Here is a 19,740-nt window from a genome sequence, read left to right on the forward strand (position 1 = left end):
AGTTTGTATTTTAATGCCTTTTAAAAATTATACTATCATAGTAACATTGGCTTCATAAAAGTAGTTGAGAAGTATACCATCTTCTATGTTCTGAAAGAGTATATGTTGAATTGGTATTATTTATCCATCTAATGCTTGCTAAGATTCACCAGTGAAACAAACAATTTTCTTTTTAAGAGGATCTTAAATCTAAACTCATCTTCATGTATACACATAAACAATTTTTTCTTGAGTGAACTTTGGTAATTTTTCATAGCACTGTCTTCCAAAAAATTTAAACCATTTAGTCTAACTTGTTGTATTCACTGGCATAAAGTTCTTCATAATATTGGTTAATCCTTAAAATATCTGTGGAATATGTAATTACACCTTCTCATTCTAACTTGTCTTTGTTCTTTTTATATCAAACAAGTCTGACTAAAGATTTACTAACTTTATTTATGTTTTCAAAACTGACTTTTAAAATTTATTTTGTCTAGTATCAATATAACCACACTAGTGCTCTTTTGATTAATGGTAGCATGATCATTTTTTTCTATCCTGTTACTTTTAACCTATTTGAGACTTACTTTCTAAAAATCTAATATGACAATCTCTGCCTTTAAATTGGTCATTAGACCATTTACATTTAAGAAATTCCTGATAAGTTTGGGTTTAAAGCTACCATTGTGCTGTTAGTTTTCTATACATCTCTTCACTTTTTGTTCCCCGTGCTCTTTTTCTTTCTTTTTTGCATTTTTTGGATAAAGTACTTTTATAATTATGTTTTATCCTTGTTGTATAACTCTTTATTGGTATAACTCTTTGCTGGGGTTTCTTCAGTGTTTATTTATGTCTTATAGCATACCTCTTCAATTTATTTGTCTGTCTCCAAGTAGTATAATACTACTTCATGCACAGCATAATCACCTTACAAAAGTATACTTCCATATTGTCACAAAAGCCAACATGCTGTTGTTCTAAATTTTACTTCTCGATGTTATAAATCTCAAACAACACAGTCATGTCCTTTGTTTTAAAAAGTTAATAATCCTTTAAATAATTTTTTAAAAAATGAAGTAGCCTATATTTACCCACATAATTTCTATTTCTTTTCATTTCCTGGTGTAAGTCTAGAATTTCATTTTATATTATTTACATTATTAAAGACTTCCCTTAACATTTCTTATAATAGCATTCTCCAGGTAATGAATTGTTTTAGCTTCTGTATAGAAGAAAGTCTTCATTTCATCTTCAATTTTGAAAGCTATTTTCTTGAGGATAAAATTCCAATTTTTCTTTCAAAACTTTTAAATTATTATTCACTTTCCTTGGTGATATATTATTTCTATTGCAAAGTCTACTGTATTCTTACCTTTGGTTCACTGTACACAATATGTCTTTCTTCTCAGAATGCTTTTATAATTTTCTTCTTTACTACTGATTTCAAGTATTTTGATTATGATGTCTCTTCATGTAGTTTTCCTCATATTCCTTCTGTTTGGGATTTCTTAAATGTCTTGGATCTGTGATATTATAAATCTTAAAAATTTCATCAAATCTGAAAAATTTTCAGCCATTATCTCTTCAGTTATCTTTTCTAGCACCTCTCTCATTCCAATCCGAGATTCCAAAAGTGTATATTAGTAGTTTATAATTATGCCACAGCCTCTTGAAGTTCTGTTCATCCTTTCCTGTCTTTTATTTCTGTGTTTAAATTTTGATATTTTCTATTGTAGTATGTCTTAAAATTAACTAATTTTTTCTTCTGCATATTTGAATCTGTTATCCCATCCAATGTACATTTCATAACACATATGTTTCATTTTAGAAGTTGGAGTGGAACCTTCTTTTTATCTTTTCTGTATCTACTTATCATACTCAGCCCTTTTGCTACCTTATTGTATTTTTGAAATCTAATTATAATAACTATTTTAATGTTTTCATCTACTGCTTTTATTTCTAACATTGCTGTATCTGTTTCAATTAATTTTTCCACTGATTGTGGCTCATATTTTCCTCATTCTTTGCAAGCCCAGAAATTGTTGATTGCATGCCAGATATAAAGATATTTTTTGTAATACAATAAGTATTCTTGAGTATTCCTCTGGGACAATTAAAGTACTAAAAAACAAACCTTTTTGAGGCTTGCTTTTAAGGCTTTTGAATGTGGGATCAGAGCTACATTTAGTTTGAGGGTAACTTCTATTAATTTTTAAAATTTTTTATTGATATAAACATTTGTACATATTTATGGGATAAAAGTGACATTTTCTTACATGCTATACTGTATAATGACCAAATCAGGGTATCTGGAGTGTTCATTACCTCTACTATTTATCATTTCTATGTGCTGGGAACATTTCAAGTGCTCTGTTCTAGCTATTTTGTAATATACATACATTGTTATTAACTTTCTGCTACTGAACATTAAATCTTATTCCTTCTAAGGACTGTATTTTTGTACATTTTAACCAACCTCTCTTCATCCGCCCACCCACACCCCCACACTCTTCCCAGCCTCTGGTAACTATCATTCTACTCTCTACCTCTATAAGATCAACATTTTTAGCTCCTATATAGGACTAAGAACATGTCATAGTTGTCTTTCTGTGTCTGGCTTATTTCAGTTAACATAATGACCTCCAGTTCCCATCCATGTTGCTACAAATGACATGATTTCACCTTTTTTATGGCAAAATAGTATTTCACTGTGTATATATACCATTTAAAAAAAATCCATTCATCCTTTGATGGACACTTAGGTAGGTTGATTCCATATCACTGCTATTGTGAATAGTACTGCAATAAACACTGAGATGCTGCCATCTCTTTGATATACTGATTTCTTTTCTTTAAATAAACACTTAGTAGCAGGACTGCTGGATCATTTGGTAGTTCTATTTTTAGTTTTTTGAGAAGTCTCCTTACTGTTTCCCCTAATGACTATATTAACTTATATCCCCAGCAGTGGTGTGTAAGAGTTCCTTTTTCTCCACATCTTTGTCAGCATCTGTTACCTTTTGTCTCTTTAGTAACAGCCATTCTAATTGGGGTAAGCAGATATCTTAGTATAGTTTTATTTTGCATTTCTCTGATGATTAGTGATGTTGAGCACCTTCGCACATATCAGTCATTTCTATGTCTTATTTTGAGAAATGTCTATTCGTATCCTTTGCCCACTTTTTAATGAGACGATTTTTGTCTTTTTACTATTGCTTTGTTTGAGTTCCTTTAATATTCTAGGTATCAGAATCTTGTTGAATAAATAGTTTATAAATATTTTCTCCCATTCAACAGGCTATCTCTTCACTCTGTTGTTTCCTTTGCTGTGCAGAAGTCTTTTAGATTAATATAGTCCCATTTATCTATTTTTTTATTATTGCCTGTGCTTCTGAGGTCTTAGCCATAAAGTAGTTGCCTAGACCAATGTCCTGAAGTGTTTCCTCTATGCTTCCTTCTAGTTGTTTTGCAGATGTGGGGCTTACATTTCAGTCTTTAATCCATATTGAGTTGATTTTTATATATAGTGAGGGATAAGGGTCCGGTTTCATTCTCCTGCAAATAGATAAGCAATTTTCCCAGCACGATTTATTGAAGAGGGTGCCCTTTCCCCAGTGTATGTTCTTGGTGTCTTCGTCAAAAATCAGTTGGCCATAAAGGTGTGAATTTGTTTCTGGGTCCTCCATTCTGTTTTATTGGTCTATGTTTCTGTTTTTATACCAATATCTTGCTGTTCTGGTTACTAAAGCCTTGTGATACATTTTGAAGTCAGGTAATGTGATGCCTCTAACTTTGTTCTTTTTGCACAGAATCACTTTGGTATTTGAGCCCTATTTGGTTTCTTACACATTTTAGGATTTTTTTTTTCTATTTCTGTGAAAAATGACATTGATATTTAGACAGCGATTGTACTGAATCAGTAGACTGCTCTGGGGAGTGTGGTCATTTTAACAATGTTAATTCTTCTAATCCATGAGCATGGGCTCTTTGTTTTGTTTGTGTCTTCTTCAATTTCTTTCATCAGTGTTTGTAGTTTTCCTTGTGGAGGTCTTTCATCTCCTTGGTTAAGTTTATTCCTAGGTATTTTTTTTTAACTATTGTAAATTTGGTTGTCTTCTTGTGTTCTTTCTCAGCTAGTTCATTATTTTTGTATAGAAACAGCACTTATTTTCTGTATGCTGATTTTGTAACCTGTGACTAACTTTACTGAATTTGTTTTATCAGATCTAAGAGTTTTCTGGTGGAGTCTTCAAATTTTTCTAGATATAAGATCACATCATCTGAAAAGAGGGACTGTTTGACATTCTCTTTTCTTATTCAGATGCCTTTTATTTCTTTCTCTTGCCTGATTACTCTGGCTAGGACTTCCAGTACTATGTTGAATAGGAATGGTGAAAGTGGGCATTCTTGTCTTGTTCCAGCTCTTAGAGAAAAGGCTTTCAGCTTTTCCCCACTCAATACAATGTTAGCTGTGAGTTTGTCATATGTGGCCTTTATTATGTTGAGGTATTGATATGGTTTGGCTGTGTACCCACCCAAATCTCATCTTCAATTGTTACTCCCACAATTCCCACATGTCATGGGAGGAACCTGGTGGGAAGTGATTGAATTATGGGGACAGGTCTTTCCTGCACTGTTCTTGTGATAATGAATGGGTCTCATGAGATAAGACGGTTTTAAAAATGGGAGTTTCCCTACATAAGCTCTCTCTCTTTGCCTGCTGTCATCCATGTAAGATGTGACTTGCTCCTCCTTGCCTTCCACCATGATTGTGAGGCCTCCCCAGCCACATGGAACTGTAAGTTGACTAAATCTTTTTCTTTTGTAAAATGCCCAGTCTCAGGTATGTCTTTATCAGCAGCGTGAAAATGGACTAATACAGGTTTTTTCCTTCTATGCATGCTTTGTTGAGGGTTTTCGTCATGAAGGGATACTGAGTTTTATCAAATGTTTTTTCCGCATCTACTGAGATGATCAGATGGTTTTTGTCCTTCATTCTGTTGATGTGATGTAGCATATTTTATTGATTTGCCTATGTTGAGCCATTCTTGTATCCCTGGGATAAATCCCACTTAATCATGGTGTATTATCTTTTTGATGTACTGTTGGACTTGGTTTGCTAGTATTTCGCTGAGGATTTTTGCCTCTGTGTTCATTGGGAACATTGGCCTGCAGTTTTCCTTTTGGTTGTGTCCTTATCTCCTTTTGGTATCAGGGTAATGCTTGCCTCATAGAAAGAATCAGGGAGAAGTCCCTCTGCTTCAATTTTTTGGAATAGTTTGAGGAGAATTGGTGTTAGTTCTTGTTTGAAAGGTTGCTAGAATTTGGCATTTAAGCCATCCGGTCCTGGACTTTTCTTTGTTGGGAGAATTTTTATTACTGATTCAATCTTGTTACTCATTATTGGTCTGTTCCAGTTTTCTATTTCTTCCTGATTCAATCTTGGTAGGCTACATATATGTATCCAGAAATTTATCCAGTTTGTCTAAGTTTTCTAGTTTGTTTAACTTGCTTTATTTTTAACAGTTCTTCCTTTAGCTTATCTATCTTCTCATAAATTTTACTTATATATAGCAAAAAGCAGCTAGTGACACTTTCGACAATGGCTTGAAATCTTATGAGTTAAATGTCCCAGTCAATATTCTACTTTCCATATTACTAGAGGTAAGTTTTGTTAAATTTTCTGTTATTACATAATGAAGATCCTCTTTCTTCTAATTTTCTTTTTTTTTTTTTTTTTGGAAATGGAGTTTCACTCTTGTTGCTCAGGCTGGAGTGCAATGGCGCATCTCGGCTTACTGCAACCTCTGCCTCCCAGGTTCAAGTGATTCTCCTGCCTCAGCCTCCCAAGTAGCTGGGATTACAGGCATGTGCCACCACGCCTGGCTAAGTTTGTATATTTTTAGTAGAGACAGGGTTTTACCACGTTGGCCAGGCTGGTCTCGAACTCCTGACCTCAGATGATCCACCTGCCTCGGCTTCCCAAAATGTTGGGATTCCAGGCATGAGCCACCTCGCCTGGCCCAATCTTCAATAACATTTATAGCTTTCTTCTTTAAGCCCTCACCAGCCTCCTCCTCACAGACCATCAGTTTTCTCCCAGCAATCACTGTAAGATCTCTTTGGTTTTTACTAACACTCTCCTCATAGTCCTTCCAGCCTCACTAACAGTCCAGTCCCAAAGCTACTCCCACATTTTCAGTTTTTGTTCAACTGCAGCCCACATTCAGGTACCAAAATATGTGTAAGTTGTAGCTACTGATACAAATTACCCCAAAACTTATAAACAGTTACTATCTTCCATAGTTTCTGTGAGTCAAGAATTCAAGGAAGGCTTGTCTGTTCAATTGTGGCTTGGTGATTCTCACAAAATTCAACCAGTTGTTAGCTGAAGCTGCAGGCATCTGAACGCTTTACTAAGGCTGGAAGATCTTCAAAGGTGCCTCCCCACATGGCTGGTTAAGTTAGTGCTGGCTGCTGGTAGGCCCAACGTCTTCCCTGTGTGGGCATCTTCAAAAGGGTATTTGAAAGCATTCTTGATATGGCAGCTACATTTCCCTAAAATTGGTGATCCGAAAGAGCAGGGTGAAAGCCACAGTGCCTTTTATAACCTAGCCTCAAAAGTCACAGATCATTACTTTCATATTCAAATTATCATATAGACTAGACAGGAATTGATACAGTAGAAAACCCAAAAGAGAGTCAATAACCAGGCAGAGAGGATCAGAAGAGGATCAGTAAATGAATGCTATGTAGAAAACATGGTAATTGAGATAGAGTGAATTGGAGTTTGGACAACATAAATATGAGAAAAGCTCATTCATTGAAGAATTAATATTTGAACTGAGACTTGATAAGGTGGAAGCAGCCAATCGTACGTCATGTGATAAGGAGTTTTTTGGGGAAGGGGGCAAAGCAAGAAAGTGGGGCAGAAGACAGGGAATGGCACAAATAAAGGATAATACTTGGAGTATATTAAATTTGATGTTCCTTTTAGAATGCCATATGAAGATGTCAAGTAGGAAGCTGGATATACTATTCTTAAGCTCCGGGCAGAGAGAATGGAGCTAGAAATAAAAACAGAAAATAGAGAATAAAGCATGGAACAGTTAAAATAGGCCATGCCTGGAAAAAAAAATGGTAATCTGGAAGAGAAAATTAAAGAAACTCTTATAACATACTAGCAAAAATTCAAACAGATGGAGATCCTGAGAGAAAATAAGATTCTAGAGGATATGCCCAGAAAATCTAAGCGCTATTTAATACTGGTTTGAGAAGAGAGGCCAAACACAATGCAGAAGAAATAAAGCAAATAACCAAAGCATAATAGAAACTTTCCGAAATCCAAGTCTTCAGATTGAATCCCAAGCAGAATTTCCCAAAACCAAATAAACAAACACAGATCTAGTTACAGTGTGATAAAAATTAAAAAAACCCAATTATAAGAGAAAAAAATCCAAAAGAAGGGGTAACAAAGTAAATACTATAAAGGATTACAAATCATATTAACATGAAACTTTTCATTACCAATTGTAAATATTAATAGACAATGGAGGTAAATGGAAATTAAAGCAAGCAGATTCCACTATAAACCTGTTTGAATAGTCAAAATCCAAAACACTGACAACAAATGCTGGCAAGGATGTGGAGCAATAGGAACTCTCACTCATTGCTGACAGGAATACAAAATGGTATAGCCAGTTTGAAGATGGGTTGATGGTTTCTTACAAAACTAAACATACACTTACCACATGATATAGCAATTATGCTCCATGCTTGGTATTTACCCAGTAGAGTAGAAAACTTATGTCCACACAAAAACCTGGACATGGGGCCAGGCGCAGTGGCTCACACCTGTGATCTTAGCACTTTGGGAGGCTAAGGTGGGCGGATTACCTGAGGTCAGGAGTTCAAGACCAGCCTGGCAACAGGGCAAAACCCCGTCTCTACTAAAAATACAAAATTAGCTGGATGTGGTGGCGGATGGCTGTAATCCAGGTACTTGCGAGGCTGAGGCAGGAGAATTGCTTGAACCCAGGAGGCAGAGATTGCAGTGAGTTGAGATTGCGCCACTGCACTCCAGCCTGCGTGACAGAGCAAGACTCTGTCTCAAAAAACAACAACAAAACAAAACAAAACAAAACAAAAAAAACCCTACACGTGGAAGTTTATACAGGCTGAGCATCCCACATCAAAATATCTGAAATCCAAAATGTTCAGAACACTCAAAACTTTTTGACCACTGACATGACACTCAAAGGAAATATTCATTAGACCATTTCAGATTTTGAATTTTCACATTAGGGAGGCTCAACTACTAAGTATATAATGCAAATATTTTAATATGCCAAAAAAAAATCTGAAATCGGAAACACTTCTGGTTCCAAGCATTTAACATAAGGGATACTCAACCTGTACTAGAGTTAAGCAGAATAAGGTCAATTTCTTTTTCCATGATAGCCCTTCATTTACTTGAAAACTGTAATTATGTCCTTCCATGAGAGTAATGATGAACAGAGCAGACTGAGGAAGCGAGAATGTGAAATCAGATAGACCAGTTAAGAAGACATTTGAAGACTTCTGAAATTTGTACAAGGCTGAAAATAATAACACAAGATTATGCAGTCAACGGAGGGGAAAAAAGGGATGGCTATGGCTTCATGTAACTACAAATTATTTTCCAACTGAGAAATGTTCTTATGAGTTGAATGTATATCTTACCTATTTCATTTTAAAATTTACTTTAAAGTCTAATGGACAGCTTCAAAACCAAGTTCTATACTGACACGGGAAAGTGCTGTCTTAAGAACACACAGTGATCTTCAAAAAGACAATCACATTTACTGAATGGACCCACCCACACAACTCAGAGAGCACCACACAGTTTTGCAATTATTTTACATACTTTTCTCAGGACTGTGGATATTCTAGAAACATCAACATAGCGCCCACAGAAGTAGTTTAGGTAATATTCCTTAAGGCATCCCTTTAGCATTAGAGGATGATTTAAAGTTGAAAAAGCCTAAAGTCTAAAACTTAAATTCATGCTTTGGCAAAATAAAACATACTGCAATAATATCCTAATGTTACTGTTTATATAGCAATGTTAACCCATTAATATTTTCAGAATAAATGGAAGTTTCATTTTGATAATGAGAGCACCCAACCATTTTCATCATTACACATACTAAATAATGTTTCCTTAATGTTTCTTACACAAGATGTATGGAAAAGTGTATGATATAAGCAATACTGAAGATAAATAAGTAACCTATAAGCAAAAAAAGACCTGATTTCAAACCTTGACTTCAACTAGCTCTAAACTGCCTTCTTACTTGTTTTCCAGTATACAATATTCACAATCCCAAGGTTGAATATAAATTTCAAGGTCCCAAAAAAACTGCACCCTAAGTGCATTAAGTTGGAAAAGTTATAATTCATCAAACATTGGTCATGGCTGATTCCTTAAAATAATATATACATTTAAAAAATATACTTATCTTTATTCAACCTGACTGTCTAAAAAACACACAACATTGAATATATGTATAATCATTTCAAGTATTGTATAACTGTTTTCCTTTAAAAGATTTGGGACCTAATTCATATTTATTGAGGTTATAACTAGAAATTATATCTTCCTGGAAACCACAGTATTTTAGAAAGATACGAAGACAAGCACACATACAAATACTATGATTTGTAATTTTAAATTCCATTTTCACGAACTAATTATAATAAAGGTGAAAATATTTAAAACTAAAAGCAAAGTTTTACTATTCAGGTAAAATTGTCATTGTAATTACATTTATTTGCAGGTTAAACTATAGAAAATTAAAATTCAGCTAAAGTAACAACATGGTGTATGTTAGAAGGCACGAATTTACCTGACATTGCCCTTGGTGTTTCTGAGAACAGTTGCTGCAAAATTCTGTGTCACACCCACCAAGCTGATTCCATCCACTTCCACAATCTGGTCATTGACTTGTATTCTTCAGAAAGAGGAAAAAATTACCCACAATTAATTTATGTAATAATCATTTCCAACAAATCAGTTGACAAAATATGTGATTTTTAGGATACTCTTTTTGATCCAAAATCTATCTTTTACATACAGTCAGTCTTGCTTTCTGTTATCAGTGGGTTCCACATTTGTGGATTCAACAAATTGTGGATATAAAATATTTTGAAAAAATAGAAAAAGTAATACAATAAAAAGTACAAATTAAAAAACTTAACTACACAGCATTTGCATTGTATTACATATTAGAAGTACTCCAGAGACAATTTAAACTATTCGAAAGATGTGCACAGGTTATATGCAAATACTATCTCTACACTATACTGTAAGAGACTTGAGCAGTCGCAGATTTTGGTATCCACTGAGCTCTTACAAAGAATCACCTGTGGATTCCCAGGGATGACTATAGAAGCTCTAGATCTTAGTCAAATACTTAATGTTTTTTTTTTTATCTTTTTTTTTTTATTATTATACTTTAGGTTTTAGGGTACATGTGCACAATGTGCAGGTTTGTTACATATGTATCCATGTGCCGTGTTGGTTTGCTGCACCCATTAACTTGTCATTTAGCATTAGGTATATCTCCTAATGCTGTCCCTCCCCCGTACCCCCAACCCACAACAGTCCCCGGAGTGTGATGTTCCCCTTCCTGTGTCCATGAGTTCTCATTGTTCAGTTCCCACCTATGCGTGAGAACATGTGATGTTTGGTTTTTTGTCCTTGCGATAGTTTACTGAGAATGATGTTTTCCAGTTTCATCCATGTCCCTACAAAGGACATGAACTCATCATTTTTTATGGCTGCATAGTATTCCATGGTGTATATGTGCCACATTTTCTTAATCCAGTCTATCGTTGTTGGTCATTTGGGTTGGTTCCAACTCTTTGCTATTGTGAATAGTGCCGCAACAAACATACGTGTGCATGTGTCTTTATAGCAGCATGATTTATAGTCCTTTGGGTCTATACCCAGTAATGGGATGGCTGGGTCAAATGGTATTTCTAGTTCTAGATCCCTGAGGAATCGCCACACTGACTTCCACAATGGTTGAACTAGTTTATAGTCTCACCAACAGTGTAAAAGTGTTCCTATTTCCCCACATCCTCTCCAGCACCTGTTGTTTCCTGACTTTTTAATGATTGCCATTCTAACTGGTGTGAGATGGTATCTCATTGTGGTTTTGATTTGCATTTCTCTGATGGCCAGTGATGATGAGCATTTTGTCATGTGTTTTTTGGCTGCATAAATGTCTTCTTTTGAGAAGTGTCTGTTCATGTCCTTCACCCACTTTTTGATGGGGTTGTTTCTTTTTTTCTTGTAAATTTGTTTGAGTTCGTTGTAGATTCTGGATATTAGCCCTTTGTCAGATGAGTAGGTTGCAAAAATTTTCTCCCATTCTGTAGGTTGCCTGTTCACTCTGATGGTAGTTTCTTTTGCTGTGCAGAAGCTCTTTAGTTTAATTAGATCCCATTTGTCAATTTTGGCTTTTGTTGCCATTGCTTTTGGTGTTTTAGACATGAAGTCCTTGCGCCCACGCCTATGTCCTGAATGGTACTGCCTAGGCTTTCTTCTAGGGTTTTTATGGTTTTAGGTCTAACATGTAAGTCTTTAATCCATCTTGAATTAATTTTTGTGGAGAGCTGAGTTCAATTCCTGGATATCCTTGTTAACTTTCTGTCTCGTTGATCTGTCTAATGTTGATAGTGGGGTGTTAAAATCTCCCATTATTATTGTGTAGGAGTTTAAGTCCCTTTATGTTTTAAAAAGACTATTTCCATTAAAAACTGGGCAAAAGACACAAACAGACATTTCTCAAAAGAAGACATACAAATGGCCAACAAACATAAAAAATGCTCCACTTCACTAATCATCAGAGAAATGCAAATCAAAACTGCAGTGAGTTACCATCTCACACCAGTCAGAATGGCTATTACTAAAAAGTTAAAAAAAAAAAGAAAAACAGATGCTGGGGAGAATGTGGAGAAGAGGGAATGCTTATCCACTACTGGGAGGAATATAAATTAGTTCAGCCACTGTGGAAAGCAGTTTAAAGATTTCTCAAAGAACTTAAAGTAGAGCTACCATGTGATCCAGTAATCCCATTACTGGGTATATATTCAAAAGAAAATAAACCTTTCTACCAAAATGATACATGCATGTTCACTGCAGCACTGTTCACAACAGCAAAGACATGGAATCAACCTAAATGTCCACAAATGGTGGATGAGATAAAGAAATTGTGGTAGATATACACTATGGAATACTATGTAGCCACAAAAAAGAATGAAATCATGCCCTTTACAGCAACATGGATACATCTGGAGGCCATTAACCTAAGCAAACTAACACAGGAACAGAAAACCAAATACCGCACATTCTCACTTATAAGTGTAAGTTAAACACTGGGAACTCATGGACCTAAAGATGGCAACAATAGAAACTGGGGACTACTAGAGGGGAAAGGAAGAGAGGGAAGCAAGGGCTGAAAAACGAAATATTGGGTGCTATGCCTGGTACCCAGGTGACAGGATCATTCATATCCCAAACCTCAGCCTCACACAAGATACTCAGGTAACAAATCTGCACATGTACTCCCGGAATCAAAAATACAAGTTGAAAAAAAAAAAATAAAGACTGTTTTAAAGAATAGAAACAAGTAATACTAAATGGAGACATTCAGTTTACCAAACATCCATATTCCTATCACAAAAATTGTAACTGCAAATGACATATTTACATATTTATATCATTTTTGTCCTTAATAACTGTACATAAAACCTAAGATCCAGATGAAATATGCTTTGGGCCTAATACCTAGTCTCACAACACATCTATCTTCCCTAAGGAAAAACTTAACCAGGAATTACAGGGAATTCTTCCTATTCAAGGTATATACTTCAAATATGTAATGCTCATTCATGTGCATCTGTATACTTACATATACATACAAGTGTTTGTGTGTGTGTTCATACTTATGTTTATGAGCAGTGTATGTATTGATACTGTTTGTTGTATAATACTTTTACATTTCTATATATATTTTGTATAAATCATTTTTATTCTTCATAATGAAATACTTCAAACATAAGAAATGTAGTCAAATAGATAATAAACTTTCATGTACCCAATACCCACCTTTATAAAATCCTAGCATTGTGCTATATTTGAGTCATATTTTTTCTTTCTTTCTTTTTTTTTTTTTTTTTTTTTTTTTGTTTTGAGACAGTGTCTCCCTCTGTCACCGAGGCTGGAGTGCAGTGGTGTGATGTCGGCACACTACAACCTCCGCCTCCCGGGTTCAAGAGATTCTCCTGCCTCAGCCTCCTGAGTAGCTGGGATTACAGGCGTGCATCACCAAGCCCGGCTAATGTTTTTTGTATTTTTAGTAGAGATGGGGTTTCATCATGTTGGTCAGGCTGGTCTTGAACTCCTGACCTTGTGATCTTCCCGCCTCGGCCTCCCAAAATGCTGGGATTACAGGTGTGAGCCACCACGGTCAGCCTGAGTAATATTTTTTCTAAAGAAACACATTACAGAAAAGTTGAAGCCCATTTATTATTTGTCTCTAGTTTTATTCCCTTCATTGCTTATACAGAGGTAATCACCATACTAATTAGATGACGGGTTGACAGGTATAGCAAACTACCATGGCACATGTATACCTATGTAACAAACCTGCGCGTTCTGCACATGTACCCCAGAACTTAAAGTATAATACTAATAATAATAATAAAAGAGTAAAGTGTTTGACCTTTCTGCGGATTTTTTGAAACAGGATCTATATATATGCATGAATAGGCATAATTTACATACAATCGTTTATTTTCAAAAATTATGACGTATACCTCTCTTTCTGCAACTTAGTTTGCTTCATTCAGCATTACATTTGAGATTTAACCATGACTATTATAACTGTAATTCTACCTAATTTATTTTAACAACTATATAGTATCATCTTTTATCAATATGCCAAAATGTATTTACTCATTTTGCAGCTGGACATTGTGTTTTTTTCCATTTTAGCTATAATAAAATATTGCTGTAATAGTCAACTTCATACATGCCTCCTTATGCACATGAATGAGTTTTCTCCAGGATATATACCCAGAAATAAAATTCCTGAGTCAAAGAAAAGAATATAAGCATTTTCAATTTTATTAGACATTAACAAATCTCCATGCCCTCAGGAATACTTGGTATGCTCAGATCCTTTAAGTACTGCCAATCATACAGGTGTAAAAAGATATTACAATGTGATTTCAATTGCATTTCCCTGATTACTAGTGTGGGTAAACATTTTTTCATATGTCTGTAAGTCACCTGTCTACTTCCACAAATTGTCAAGTCATTTCTTTTACCCATTTGTTACACTGTTGTGGTTGGGTTGAGTGACTTTTCTTATTAACTTAAATGAGATGTCTTTACATATCTTGTATATTAATATTTCCTTAAACATATTGCAAATACTTTCACCCTATCTGTAACTTGTCTTTTTATATATCTTTGAAACATTGTGGTTTAGAGGAAAATAATTTTCTAAAGTATATCCACATTTGTAAGTAGGTATTTTTTTGTGTTTTGTTTAAGAAGTACTTTTCTGCCCAAAGTTTATAAAAAGATTCTATATTTTCTTCCTTTTTTTGGGAGGTGGGGGATGGGGTCTCACTATGTTGCCTAGGCTGCTCTCAAACTCCTCGTCTCAAGTGATCCTCCTGCCTTGGCCTCCCAAAGTGCTAGGATCACAGCTGTGAGCCACCGCTTTGGGCCTATGTTTTCTTTAAAATGCATTAACATTCTGATTTTCTGTATTTAGGTAGTTATCCACCTGGAAATTTTCTAAAACTATATGTGTTGGCAATCTAATTTTATTTTTTTTCAAATGTATACGCAACTGGCCAAACAACATTTAATAGAATCCATTTTCCCCCCAGAGTTAAGTAGTGCAATATATGTCAAGTTTTCAAATGTGCATCATAATGTTTGTAGGTTCCCTATAGGTTCTACTTATCTCTTTGTTTATCCTTGCATCAATGCTACATTGTCTTAGCTAATAAAGCTTTATAACTAGTTTTCGCATTTCGTAGGGCAATTCTCCTAAAATGGTTCATTTTCTTCAAATTTGTCTGAGTCATTCTTGATCCTTTGCTCTTTCCAATTAGTTTTGGGCTTATTTACCAAGTAATATGAAAATATTTGTTGGAGTTTTAATGAAATCATATTGATTTTAAAGATTCCCTTGGGGAGAACTGACAACTTTATCATACTGACTTTTCCCTTCAAAGAAAATGTGAGTGTTACCATAAGCACCCCTGGGTAACAGTGGCATAAATCACATTTTGATCCCAAATATTAAGAAAAGTTATTCAAAGCTTGGAAATGAGGTCAAAAGTAGGGCAACATATTCTTTCAATGTCATATGAATGCATTAACAGATCCACATAAGGATAATTAAGGGAAATGTACTTATTTGATTCACTGTTTACTACTGATTAAAGATCCTAGTTATAGCAGCAGCCACTCCAGACGGCCTGCTGCTGCCATCACACCGACTGCAGCAGGGAGGTGCCGCCGAGGATACATGCTCCATGGAGCTCCAGGCAGCAGGGGACATGCGTAAGCCCTTCTCCTTCTGAGGTGGGGTGGGAACTCCCCGGGTGCAGCTGCAGCTGCCCAAATCGCAGCTGCAGACCTGGGCCTCTGGCTCCACGGAGGAGGCAGGAGCCTCATCCTCCTGGGAAGGGCTGCAGGTGCCCGAGCTGTGGCTGCAGAATGGAGCTTCCCTGTACTTTTGGGGGACCAGGAGCGGGCAGGAGCCCCACTCCCCTAGGGTCACAGCAGCAGCCCATATTGCGGCTGCAGACCCAGGTATCCCTGCACTCTGGGGGGAGGGGGTGGAGGTGAGAAGGCCCCCCTGCCCCTGCAGGCTCAGAAGTGCCTGCTCCCGCTGCTTGGCTTCTCCCTGCTGTGGGCACCTGCTCCCATCTTGGAGCAAATCGGGGTCAAGCCCATGTGCCATGAACAGCAGGGGGAGGCAGACAGATACCTGGGCAGAAGGGGGCAGATTCCTGAGGGAAGGCCTGAAGCCTGGGGACAGGACTGCCAGTCCTGCTGATTTGGAGGGCAAACTCGTGGTGGTTTTTCTTGGATCTGCCCATGGCTGCCCATGGACCAATCAGCGTGCACTTCCCCTCTATTAGGCCTATAAAAGCCCCAGGCTCAGCCAGAGCAGAGCAGATGATGGATGACCAGCTGCAGAGAAGAGCTACCCTTTCTGCTGACAGCAGATGTCCCAACAACCAGCAGAAGAGAGGAGCTACCCATTCTAGGGCCTCTTCTCTGCTGAGAGCTTCAGAAACCTGCGGAGACATTGAGACTACCAGCTGCAGAGTAGAACAATCCACTCCAGGGCCGCCTCTCTGCTGACAGCTAAGAGGACAATGAGATGACCTGCCTGGTAGGAGGAGCTTCTCTCTCCAGGGTCTCCTTTCTGCTAGGAGCTGAACACTCACTGAACACCCTGGCTGTGGAAAGGAGCTACCCTCTGCAGGTCTCCTTTGTGCTGTTCTATTGCTCAGTAAAGCTCCCCTTCATCTTGCTCATCCTCCACTTGGCTCTGTACTTCATTCTTCCTAGTTGCAGGACAAGAACTCGGGACCTACCAAATGGCAGAGCTAAAAGAGCTATAACACAGGACTGAAACATGCCCCCTGCTTGCCACATTGAGGGCAAAGAGGAGAGAAGATCTGTGCCTTCTCAGGCAGCCCAGACCTGGGAGCTCCCTGAGCCAGGGCTGTGACTCCCTCTTTGGGGTCCTGTGGTGCCTAGTATCTCCAAGTTTCCAGGTGCCACTGCATTTCCCAGTGCCAGCTGAGGAAGCTGCCTGCAGTGCACCTGGTCTGGCCACAGCCTCATAGAGAGTCAGTGTCTGTGCCAGCACCTGTAACTGCCCACCCCACTGCAGCAGCTGGCATGTCTGATTGCACATTGGCTGAACCCCATGCTCCCTCACACACTCCTTGCCACTCCATGCCTGACTTGCCCTTTGACAGGTATGGGATCCAGGCTAGTAGCGTGAGCCAAGTAAAGCCCGCCAGGCCATGTAGGTACAACAAACCCAGCGGGCCTAAGCAAGACTTGGGCAAAGACATCACCAGCCAGAAAAGCAATATCCCAAGAATCTTGTGACACTAGGCATAGTGAAGTTCTTTATTAATTTGTAGATTTCTATCTTGGAAAATTCTACTATTTTCAACTATTAAAAAAGATAATCCCCAAAATAATGCTTTGTCATGTAAAACATTAAATCAATTGTATGTAACTTAGCTATATTATTCTAACATAAAATTCATTAACTTGTCTTTAAGAAACTAGTTCCTAAAATGCACTTTGAACCACATTTATAATCTCACTAGTCCTCTAAATTAGGAAGTGGAATAAAATATTTGATATATTTTCTTTTTATATTCACAAAAGTCACCATTTAAATTCTTTAAATATTAACATGTTATACTTTTGGAGGATCCACTGAGACACTAAAGTGGGTTCATAAAGCCAACCAAACTGTGATAGCACAGAAATGTACTTCAGGAGCTGTTTAGGAGGAGGGATTTCTTTTCTTTCTCCTCAAAGTGATTCTCAAAAAGCAATAGAGTCCTGGTGCAGTGGCTCATGCCTACAATCAAGCACTTTGGGAGGCCAAGGTGGGAGAATTGTTTGAGTCCAGGAGTTCAAGATCAGCACAGGCAACATAGCGAGACCTCATCTCTACAAAAAATATAGAAATTAGCCAGGTGTGCTGGCATGTGCTGTGCTTTTTGTCCAGCTACTTGGGAGGCTGAAGTGGAGAGATTGCTTGAAACTGGGAGGTCAAGACTGAAGTAAACTATGATCCTGCCACTATACTCCTACATGGGGGAAAGAGCAAGTCTCTGTCTCAAAAAAAAAAAAAAAAAAGGCAATAGAACCACTGTAAGTTGGCTTTTTTCTTTAAATTTTGAATTTTTCATTTTCTTTTCTAGTTCTTCACCATTTTGGTTCTGGATATAGTTTCCACTAGAAGATGATAATGATGATAATGATAATCCCCATGCATAGCATTAATAATTGGGAATGTAATTTTATAATCTGAACTTTAGAGACCTCTGTTAAGATTAAAGGGATTTCTTGTCCTTCATATGAGACATGACAAGGAATGAGAGTTGCCATTTTTTTAATTCTTTCTCTATTTGTTCATCCAAATAATTTCATAAAACATTTTATCACTCCTAGAAGGGAAAATAATTCTTTGAAATCTTGAACAGTGAATTTTGGTGTTTCCTTGATTACTTAACCTGTTGCAGAGATTGTATAATTAAAGCTACAATTTTCTCTGTGTTGCTATAACTCAGAAGTCATCGTCTCTCATTCTGTATGAAGTATTTTCCTAAGAAGAGTATTAATAAATAAAATTTAGAAGTCTCTGAATTTTAAGGAGCTAAGATATAATTGGTTTACATAGTATAAGAAGTTCATGAATCTATAGTAATATCTAAAGAAAACTTGAAATGTACTACTAATTTAGGGAAAAAATTCTTCTTAAAGGATCTGCTAACAGCTTAGAAAGATTTTAATTTATGAATCTAAATTCATGTAATAAAAGTGAATCTTTGTAGACTATGTGTTAAGCCACAAAACAAGCCTCAACAAATTTTTAAAAAATGAAACACATCAACTATCTATAAATCATGCTGCTATAAAGACACATGCACACGTATGTTTATTGCGGCACTATTCACAATAGCAAAGACTTGGAACCAACCCAAATGTCCAACAACGATAGACTGGATTAAGAAAATGTGGCACATATACACCATGGAATACTATGCAACCATAAAAAATGATGAGTTCATGTCCTTTGTAGGGACATGGATGAAACTGGAAATCATCATTCTCAGTAAACTATCGCAAGGACAAAAAGACCAAACACCGCATGTTCTCACTCATAGGTGGGAATTGAACAATGAGAACACATGGACACAGGAAGCGGAACATCACACTCCGGGGACTGTTGTGGGGTGAGGGGAGGGATAGCATTAGGAGATACACCTAATGCTAAATGACAAGTTAATGGGTGCAGCACACCAACATGGCACATGGATACATATGTAACAAACCTGCACATTGTGCACATGTACCCTAAAACTTAAAGTATAACAATAATAAAATAAAAAAAAAAAACAGAAAAGAAAAAAGAAAGGAAAAGAAAAAGAAAAAAAAAATGAAATCACATCAACTATCTTCTCAGACCACAATGGAATATAACTAAAAACCAGTAATAAGAGAAACTTTAAAAAAAAATGTACAAATACAAGAAAATTTAAAACTATGCTCCTGAACAAACACTGGATCAATGATGACATTAAGCAGCAAATATAAAAATTTATTGAAACAAATGAAAATGGAAACACAACTTATCAAAACCTATGGTAGATAGCAAATGCAGTGCTAAGAGGAAAGTTGATACCCATAAACTACTACATAAAAAAAATACAAAAAAAAACCACAACTAAAAATTAGTAGAAGGAAACATATAATAAAAACTAGAATTAAACAAAATGGACACTAAAAAAGCAACCAAGAAAAGGATAAGATCAAAATAAACAAAATCAGAAACAGAAACAGAAAACAGACATTACAACTAATACCACAGAAATACAAAAGTTCATCAAAGACTATTATAAGCAACTAAATCCTAATGA

The 19,740-nt window shown here is 36.5% G+C and overlaps 1 protein-coding gene and 1 long non-coding RNA gene across 6 annotated transcripts in view; one reads left to right on the forward strand and one right to left on the reverse strand.

Moving 5' to 3' along the window:
* PPP1R9A (protein phosphatase 1 regulatory subunit 9A) overlaps positions 1 to 19,740 on the reverse strand; it is a 425,821-nt gene that overhangs the window by 129,284 nt on the left and 276,797 nt on the right. For all 5 annotated transcript variants that reach the window (XM_063634668.1, XM_055272657.2, XM_055272660.2 and 2 more), the window contains exon 5: positions 9,870 to 9,974. In XM_063634668.1, the coding sequence (XP_063490738.1) occupies positions 9,870 to 9,974 (105 nt within the window). The remainder of the gene's footprint in view (positions 1 to 9,869; positions 9,975 to 19,740) is intronic.
* Positions 1 to 19,740, forward strand: part of LOC129479481 (uncharacterized) — a 180,028-nt gene that overhangs the window by 45,687 nt on the left and 114,601 nt on the right. The window lies entirely within an intron of this gene.

This window comes from Symphalangus syndactylus, chromosome 3, assembly GCF_028878055.3.
Source record: "Symphalangus syndactylus isolate Jambi chromosome 3, NHGRI_mSymSyn1-v2.1_pri, whole genome shotgun sequence".
In the NCBI taxonomy this organism is placed as follows: Eukaryota; Metazoa; Chordata; class Mammalia; order Primates; family Hylobatidae; genus Symphalangus; species Symphalangus syndactylus.